The following is a 9835-nucleotide window of genomic DNA, read 5'->3' as shown; positions in this document are numbered from 1 at the left end:
GTTTAGGTGCTGAACTAGGATCCAACTAACTTGCTGAGCGTTTGCGGTTATCAAACTGAATCCGGTTCAAAATTCCTTCATTTGTGTGTCTGTCGAGCAGTGCAAGGCACGTCTCGATGCGTTCTTCGCGCTGGCGATTATTGAGTTCGTGAATCATTTGATGAATCATTTTGATTTGAAATGGCCAGTACTGTAGAACGACAATTTCATAGGTTAATGACCTATTATTACTAAGACAGTAAGATTAACAACAACACAAATAATATGAGATGTTACTACATCTCATATTATTTGTGTTGTTGTAGCATCTATCTGTAGCAGTTATCTACTGATAGTGCTACTAGTTTCAGAACACATCATTGTGCTGCAAATTATAGTGGATTTCTGAGACCAAAATCGCAATTTAAAATATATCTATATATATAAAAGATAGTCGTGTTAGTTACACTATTTATAACTCAAGAACGGCTGAATCGATTTGACTGAAAATTGGTGGGCAGGTAGCTTAGAACCAGGAAAAGAACATAGGATAATTTTTACCCCGTTTTCTATTTTTTATGCCGCGCGGACGGAGTCGCGGGTAAAAGCTAGTATTTAATATCTCTGTTTTGTCAAAATCAATGACAGAGGTGACACTACATTTTATCACGAGATTTTGGTTCTAGAAACCAACAGTAAATATTTCTACATTTCATTGTTGTTGTTCGTTAGTTGTCAAAGCGTCAAGCTGCTTGGTTGCCTCCATTTGAGTTAGATTTTACGCTTACTACGCATTGACTGTCGAGTATCTAAGAGACTAGGTAAAAAAAACAAATTCAAAGAGATTTGTCACAACTACAGAAAAACGGATTCCATCGTACTGATCGATATCGTACGGATACAGCGTATGATAACTATTTGAGCACTTTGACTAGCTCCCAGGGCAATTTTCTGCAGCGCCCTCTTTTTTTACTTTTCTTTGGGGAGGGGTGGGGGGGATTAAACAGGGTTATACATAGTCTAATTCGAAGACCTGTGCCTGCCCGGTGTTTAAGACGCCCTGGGCGGTCGCCAAAACGCACCTAACGCCAGCCATGGTGAGGATTCAAGGAGAAATCATCTTTGGGATAAATTAAAATTGCTTGCTGTAGAAAAATAGACTTTATTTATTCCGATTAAGAATCAGATTGATTTACATGCGGGCCCTGATCCAGGAGTTGAAGGAGGTGACACGAGCGAAGCCGGCGGGCAGGTTGCGCTGACAGCCGGAGTTAGAGCCGAATGAAGTCACACCGATCTGAAACAGTGACATCACGAGTTAGATAAATAATGTCTTATAATATTGAGGACATAGTTTTATGAGTATTTACAGGACATAATTCAACTTCATATTTAACTTTATCTGGCGTTCTTACAGTGAAGGAATGTTGCAACCCGCATACATCTGTGAAGACACACGATGTGTTTGCGCGTACTTAGAGCAGTAGAGGTTTTGTCTGAGGCCTAGTCATTGACTTTGGTCGAGATCGAGCCAAGTTTACGACGACGTTATTCTACTGACCAGCTGGTTGTTGGCGACGAGCGGGCCGCCGGAGTCGCCGTGGCAAGTGCTGATGCCGCCCGCGCCGCTGATGCATAGTGTCGAGGCTACGATAACCTGTGGTCCGTAAACTTGCTGGCACGCAGCGTTTGTGATCACCTGCACACGCGCGTGAGCCAGTGTCTGTGTGATGCCCACACTGCCTCCTGCAACATATTAAAGAGTTTCACTTGCCGAAACACGTGTTTTCAACATATCGTTATAAAATCACGAAAGACTGTTCAATCAATTTTTATTTATAATAAGTAACTGTGGCACTGAAAAAAAATGAGGTTCTCAGATAAGGAGACATTACTCGTTTAGTTTCTGTTTCTCAGAGTAAATCGACACTACGACGACATTATTAAACACCTGTTTGATTGTCATTAAGTATCTGGAGATGATATAACAGATAATAGAAGTGCAGTAACATTTTAGTGATATCTGACCGTCTCTGGTGGCGCCGAAGCCGACAGCCTGCGCCCACTGGCCGGCGAAGTCGTTGCTACCTGACGCCAGTCCGATGCTGTTGATGTTGTCTGAAACAATCGCCAACCAATTATTTGAGTGTAATTAATACTTACTTAAAATTAGTAATTGTTTTTTCTATATTAAACTTTTACTACTTCAACTAATGTCTCCGTTTGTGCTAAGATATTATAGTTCACGACAATAAAATTTCGAGATTCGAACCATCTGTTTTAATTCCGCAACACCCGTTAAAGGTTCATCGTCCCTTTTATTATCTCCATTGTCAGAATAACATATGTTAGGGAAGTACCTTCTTTAAACAGAAATTAAACAGAACTTGAATTTTTGTTGGTTCATTGAATACTTCACGATTGATTACTTGCTATTTTACATGAATGCGTCTGCAAACAAGACAATTTCAATGAGAAGGATGACTTGATGTTTTTTTTTTTCATACTCACTATTGAAGCTGACTGAATTGATAGTGATTATGGCGATATCATTGTTGACTGTGGAAGGGTTCCAGCTGCCGTGCATCTCCACTCTATTGGTGTTGATGCGAGTACCGCCGGAGAAGAGGCGGATGGAGCCGAGCACGACGGTGAACTGGCGTGCCTGGTTGCGACCGTCCCACCAGCAGTGAGCGGCGGTCACCAGTCGGGTGTTGGAGATCAAAGTCGAGCCGCAAACTGACGTCAGGAAGTTGGTCAGAGTGATGACCAGACCACCCTACAAGAGCGAAAAGAAAGAAATGATATCACAGTCGAAATTCTGTACCATGATTCCATGATTTGACTCGTTCGTTCAATGTGCATATAAAGAAGAGAAACCAGTTGCCGGCAGCAGTGTTTCTAAGTATGAAGAGTTCGTGGTTAATTCTACACGCCCGAGACAACACAGTTACTTGGATTGAAGGACACAAGGATCTTTTGGCACTTCATGTCTGGCAGTGTTTGTGCGATGATGTACTTAAGTTTCGCAATGAATCCCACTAGACTAGATAAATATGTCGGACTATAGTACTCGTACATACCATGTAAGGGTACTGTCCAAGCGCGGCAGGAGAGCCGCCCACAATCCTGCTGCCGTCGAAGTCAGCCGCCAGCTCAGCTTGCTTGATCTCCGCCGCGCGCTGGATGCCCACATTCTCGTGGTAGTGCAGGAGTACCCGCTCCTGCGCACCCTCTGCCTGCGCCAGGCACGCAGCTACCAGCAAACATACAGCAGTCAGGAATTTCATTTTTTTTATTATCTCGCTCAAATAACTGGTTATTACCTTTTTATACCAATATACCTTCTTATTATTCTAGATTAATGTGATATTTCAAGATAATGTCCAAATTCTGGATCCTATTTCCATTGATAAATAACTGCTAATAATCATAATTATGATAGTATAATGAGATAGGGCAAAAATAATTGATTTTTGTTGCCATACACTTTTTTTTGTTTGCAAATAGATGTCCGCTGGACAGGTCGTTGCAGATAAAGACAGCTCTTGCTTTGTTCCTTATTAAACGCGCCAATTGAATTTACTGTTTCTATTCTTATCATCTCTAAATTGACGTATTTCATATTGGCACAAAAATCATAGCTTATAGCCTATTCAGTTGTATATAGAGGTCAGTTTGCTTGTCAGATATTTTGAATTTGGAACATGAATTTATAAAGCGCGCTCATATGCCTTTTTGGAACACGATGGTTCTCAGCGCACACGATTATCAAATTACGTACTAAAAGCACCGAGTGTGTACTTACAGTTTATTTTATCAAGCTGATATTAATCTGGGAATATCTCGTCTGGAGATCAGTTGAAACGGTCAATTATTGCAGTACGCAAGGTGCACATTCGTACTGGTTTGACAGCGACGTCATGGGTTTAGAATTATTGTAGTATAAACTGGTTCGTAACAAATCATTGGATGACGTGACCACAGATTCAAGTATTGACAAGTCGCTGATTGTTTTTTTTAAATGACGTTTATTGAAAGATTGCAATCCTATTTACAAAGTAATTTTTTCGTAACTATTTCTTTAATAAATCAATACCCAAATTACATTTTATAAGGAATTTTTAAAAACTAAGAGCCAGTCAATGTCTGAGAACACTCGTACAATGTACTCATTTATGTCACCAGGAGGTTACATGCATTTTAACCCTTGTTCTCTCTCTTCTCTATACTCATTCATCAGAAAATCTATTCGGAAGAAATTAAAAATTGACATCTTTTGTTCTACTGAACGGCTGAACGATACTTCAATTTGTTTTATTTTGTTTAGTTTCGCCATTAGTCACAAGATGTCACAATTAAATTGAAAGTGTCAAAATTTAATAAGAGATGTCGCCAGGTGTGATAGTGATGCAACGGAAGTGTCTTAGCGGAACCATTTCTGGTTGTTGGAAAACAGATGGTTGGGAAACAGATGTCAAAAATAAATTTTAGCAGAAACGGAAACAGAAGCGGATGCGGAAACAGAAGTGTAAATATGTGCAGCAATTATATAATGACTAGCTGTTGCCCGCGAGTTGGTCCGCGCCTAATTAAAAAAAACTTAATTATTAACCAATAATCTTTCAGACTACGTTCTGAATCTATGCCAAATTTCATCGAGAACCGTTGATGTGTTCTGCAGATACCTTCTAACAAACATCCATACATACATACAAACATTCGCATTTATAATATTAGTAAGATTTCCTATTATTAATGCACGAAACATAAATTCGTGAACAATTTGTTCTATAAAAGATTAGTTCTAACTCTGAGCAATTTATTAATGCGAAAGCTTGTATTAGGACGTTATTCTCTCGTCGGACGTTTCTCAGAAACTAATATGAATGAAATTTGGCACATAGATTGATAACAGCCTGAAATGTCACATAGACTAATTCTATCTCGGAAAAAGGTACAGTTTTGTTTTTTATTTTCATATTATAAATCGGCAATTAAATATTTTATATGAAATTAACTGACTCAATAATAGTTGTTTTGCCAAATATATTATTTCTAGAGAATGTCTAGTGTAGAAAAATATAACTAACTTAAAGTAAACTAAGTGTGTAAGTATGTGGTATATGAGTGAAAGAGGCATGCAGCGCTGTGACTGTGAAAGATGAGGGAATATAAAAATAACCTAAATAAAAATAAAAAATCCATAAAATTTAGGGACATTTATAATTATAATTACATACATTAACATTATTAACGCAACATTATTAAAAAAGTATAAAAAAAAGGTTAGGGATGGACCACCCTTATCACTTAGGGGTATGAAAAATAGATAGCAGCCCATTGTCAGAACTTAGAACTACTGAATATAAATATAAAATTTCATAAAAAATCAGTCAAACCGTTTCGGAGGACTATGTTTATTAACATTGTTGCTTAACTGTTCAATGTAAACTTAAACTTAATTTTTTGGATTGCAATAAATTATTTTTCATTTTTTTTTCATTGTGACACGAACATTTTATATATAAGAAAATAAAGCAACGCATCTGCAAAACTATTTTTCTTTTTTAAATATCGAGTGGATGAAGTGTTCCTCAATGAAGGCTAAAAGATATAATAAAAAAAACTTGAGAGGTGTGTTGGGACACCCGGATGGAACGAAGTTACTTTCAATTAATTAGTGAAGGAACCAATGTTTATTCTATGAATAAAAAACTTAAGTCTTCACAAGAAGTACATTTTATTTCTATGAATTTTCGTTATATATTGTCACGTGGTTGCCATGGTGAAGTAGCGCTCATTCGTCGTTAACATACTTACTATAGCAAAAAGTGTCGTGACAACTTTTCGTAAGAATTTTTTCCGTCTAGCCCCCTTTCACAACGCGCGATAAGGAACTTCGTTCCAATAAAACAGACAATTTTTGTATTGTAAAACATCTTTTATTTTGATCGCAGCGTTTTGTAGTACATGTTACATGACATGTACAGTTCACAGGCGGGAACTGATCCAGGAGTTGAAGGAGGTGACGCGCGCGAATCCGGCAGGGTGTCCGCGCTGGCAGCCGTTGGGCGATCCGAAAGATGTGATGCCGATCTGTAACACAATTAAAGAACTGATTGATGATGACCGCGCTCAAATAGAAATCTTCAAAAATTCCTTTAACTAAATATTCTTTAATTCAAACAATTTGATAGCACGAGAAGGGAAGGGCAATGTCCTCTTTCAATAAGTCCCCTCCAGAGTTCATTTAGAGACTATGTACAATGTTTTACCAAAATCATGTGGCTGGCTCAGATGGACCAAAATCCTATCTTATAATGTCATCATTTATGTGGTGGAAAGATTAGCGCTGAGTGCTTTCGGAACTCTTAAGTAAATTAGCTTGAGCAACCATCTGTTGTTGAATATAAGAAACATATTTTTCTAACGCACTCAAGTATGGCCGCTGAGTTTTGGCGGTATCTTTTAAGTTAACTCAGAGAGCCATCTATCGTTGGATACATGAAACGTGTTTTCAAGACGCTGTATTAAGGATAGTAGTGTAAGTTGGTAATGATGAATGATTTTATTTGCATTCCAATTTGTTTTTCGCAGACTATATTACGTACGTATTACGTAATAAGATATCTGGAGGTATATATGAGATTAAATTCCGTTCTTTGTACAAAAGAGGGCGCTGTAACAAACATTAGTCGAGAGTGCTTTTCTGCTACATAGAAACATTTGCACACATTACGCATGGCCTAACCGGCATGAAAGTAGAACATCATCCCAGTTATCGTACTGGCTGGCTTACTGGCTTCTGTGGGTGTCTACATTACGCCAGTTGTATGTCAGCGCTAATTTCGAGCGCTACTGGCACACTGGGCTGACCTAATGTGAAGAAAGCGTTAAGGGCGCTAAGAGCTACTGACCAGTCTGTTGTTTGCGACGAGAGGACCGCCGGAGTCGCCGCCACAGGTGCTGCGGCCGTTGGCGCCGCTCGTGCACAGCGTGGAGGATACGATGATGGAGGAGCCGTACGTGTTTCTGCAGACTGCGTTGGTTATCACCTGCAGACGGACGTGCGACAGCGCCTGGTTATTTCCGATGCCAGCGCCTGCAAACCATACGACATTAGTAACATATACCTTTATTTGAACTGTACTCCAAAGTTAAAGAATTAAGAAAATAATGCCATTTCCCTTATGTTAAAACATTCCTCAACTCAAATGTTATATGCCATTTTTTTTGAACGAACAATTAACTAAAGTATCAATTTGTTTCTACTAATTTATACTTTGTTATTAATTGTTTTTTTTTTTATTTTGTGTGATAACAACATTTCTTTCTTTATCCTTGGGTCAAGGTATACATACAACAAGATTTATGACCAAAGATTTGAATTTGAATATCTTCAACTGAACGCACGGTACAAGAGCCACTGAGCATGAACAGTTTTAAGAATACGATGTACTGTAGGCAGCATACTGCTTGAGACAGTCCGTTTGTGTTGACCTTTAACTGCACTATGTTAAGTTGGGTTAGTTCGCGCATAGTTGGTACGAACGAATGTGAGCTGCAGTAGATCCTGTCGACGAGAGCCCGACGGCTAATGTGTCGTTATATTAGCTGGGTGAGAGACTATTTAATAGTACCGACCATCCCTGGTGATGCCGAAGCCGGCGGCGTCCGCCCACGTGCCCGCGAAGTCGCTACTGCCCGACGCCAACGCTATGCGGTTGATGTTGTCTGCAACACAAACATCTCTCATTAGTAATGCTAATTAAACGCAAATGCCAAAATTTGCTCTTCATTGTATTCTAGGGCGTATCTTCCGTGGACTGAAACTTTTTCAGATTCATTATGCTGGAGGAACAGTATTCGATACACACTATGTTTTCGGCTGTCGTCCATCAGTATTAACACTTACTGTTGAAATTAACCGAATTGATAGTGATGACAGCGACGTCGTTGTTGGCGTTCCTCGGGTTCCAGCTGCCGTGCATCTGAACTCTGTTGGTGTTGATGCGAGTGCCGCCGGAGAAGAGGCGGACGGAGCCGAGCACGACGGTGAATTGGCGCGCCTGGCTGCTACCATCCCACCAGCAGTGGGCGGCGGTTACCAGCCTCGTGTTGGACAGCAGCGAGGAGCCGCAGACTGAAGTTCGCCCGTTGGTCAAAGTGATAACCAGACCACCCTGCGTTATACAGCATATTACATACCAGTACAATTGACAAGCTTTTTTCAAGTGATAACACATTTTTCATATTGGATTTATCAAACAAGTCTGTATCCATTATCTGCCTTTAATTTTCATGTTGAAATATGTAAGTAAAACTGTTGCTTTTCTCGGGGTTAGGTAATAATTGTGAGTAGAACAGAGACCATACCATGTAGGGATAAGCGCCGAGGTTGGCCTGCGATCCACCGACGATTCTGCTGCCGTCGAAGTCCGCGGCTATTTCCGATTGCCGGATTTGCTCCGCTTTCTGAATACCCTCAGACTCGTGGTAGTGTAGCACGATTGGCACCTCCGCGCCCGCGCACCCCAGCGCGACCACGCAGCATACGGCGACCAACAACAACTTCATGGTGACAATTGATGTCTAAATCTGACGATGCGGATATACCGACCGTTTTTATACCATGTCACCTCTCAGATTACTGCTGTAACGATAGTGTCATCCAGGATTAATGTATGATGGATATCAGTAATTATCTCCATGAAAATTATCAAATTTAAATTCGGATTTTTAAAAATTATCTTTTGAGATTTTCACTTTTAATTGACTCGTGTTTTGTTATTTTTATAGCATCAAAAATAATCTATACCAAGTAGAATACAGATTACATCTGAGATAGATTAGATAGGTAAGTCAATATTTCAACAACAAGTCATTATACTTGGAGGACGACGAAAAATTCGAATTCGAATATTGTGGAGTAAATGTTTACGTCACAAAAGATATTAGAATTAAAGCAAATATGAAAAGCCCTTTCATTCGATTGTGATTACCGAATGCGACTGCCGTCAGGTGCGACTATAGGAGCCGCTGCCGTTCTATGTTTAGTTAACTTGGATAAACCAAACTAACAGTTGTACTAATGCATACAGTCATCCCTTTCATTATCTTTGATAAAACAGAGACAGTGCTAATGTAAGTTACACTGCGGTCGAGTTCCGCAGCTTTACATAATGAGAGTGACGTCACTGTTATTACTATTTAAATACTATCTATTTATTACTATCTCTCTCCTTATCCAAATATTTAATTTAACTCAAATAACATGTTACCGTCGAAGTGACTGATCTGCCAAATAGAAAATCAATCAATCGATGAAAGTTATTTTACATAATTTCGCGCGAGTCGCTCCGCAGAACATAATGTTAGGTGTAGTGTGGTGTAGCCCGGCGGGATGCGGAGGTAGGGAACTGTGCAGGGAACATGACCTTGACTCGCCAAGATATATTTTTACTTATTTGAGAAGAATAATACTACTGTTAAATTTCTTATCTATCCATACATATTAATAAAATTGGAGTGTATCTATGACATGTCGAAAAAAAATCATACTTAGTACACATAATATGTAATCTCCGGAACGACTGGACCGATTTTGATGGGACTTTAACGTGAAAATAGCTGATGTACGTGGGCATATTAAAAGCTACTATTACAAACCACTTTAACACAAAATACTCCCGTCAATTGACTATACCTTAATTGATTCTGATGTCCTTTTGCCGTAGGAAAAATTATTTAACTCTTTCTCTTCTTTATTTTCTCTAATAAATAAGATAGGAACAAGGTAATGGACTCTGCACAGAAGGGGACATGCAAAATATCCTGTCTGTCCGAGTACATA

The 9835-nt window shown here is 39.3% G+C and overlaps 1 protein-coding gene across 1 annotated transcript; it reads right to left on the bottom strand.

Moving 5' to 3' along the window:
- Positions 1–1125: 1125 nt before the first annotated feature.
- LOC106708156 (serine protease 53) lies at positions 1126–8605 on the bottom strand. The gene is made up of 11 exons (XM_045685179.1): positions 8359–8605; positions 7898–8165; positions 7627–7716; positions 6900–7084; positions 5978–6078; positions 3866–3929; positions 3063–3335; positions 2491–2758; positions 2008–2097; positions 1541–1725; positions 1126–1276 (listed from the first exon to the last, which is right to left on the bottom strand). The coding sequence occupies exons 1-11, from the start codon at positions 8557–8559 to the stop codon at positions 1172–1174; spliced, it is 1830 nt and encodes a 609-aa protein (XP_045541135.1). The 5' UTR covers positions 8560–8605; the 3' UTR covers positions 1126–1171.
- Positions 8606–9835: the final 1230 nt, after the last annotated feature.

Source organism: Papilio machaon, chromosome 29 (genome assembly GCF_912999745.1).
Source record: "Papilio machaon chromosome 29, ilPapMach1.1, whole genome shotgun sequence".
In the NCBI taxonomy this organism is placed as follows: domain Eukaryota; kingdom Metazoa; phylum Arthropoda; class Insecta; order Lepidoptera; family Papilionidae; genus Papilio; species Papilio machaon.
This window is presented reverse-complemented; position numbering and strand designations above follow the sequence as displayed.

Excerpts from the sequence above, each read along its gene's own strand:
- LOC106708156 (XM_045685179.1), bottom strand. The coding sequence starts at position 8,559 with ATGAAGTTGTTGTTGGTCGCCGTATGCTGCGTGGTCGCGCTGGGGTGC. Across the intron at positions 3,336-3,865 it reads AGTACGAATGTGCACCTTGC|AATAATAAGAAGGTATATTG; the intron begins GTACTGCAATAA and ends ACATTAATCTAG. Across the intron at positions 1,726-2,007 it reads CTTCGGCGCCACCAGAGACG|GAGGCAGTGTGGGCATCACA; the intron begins GTCAGATATCAC and ends AATATGTTGCAG.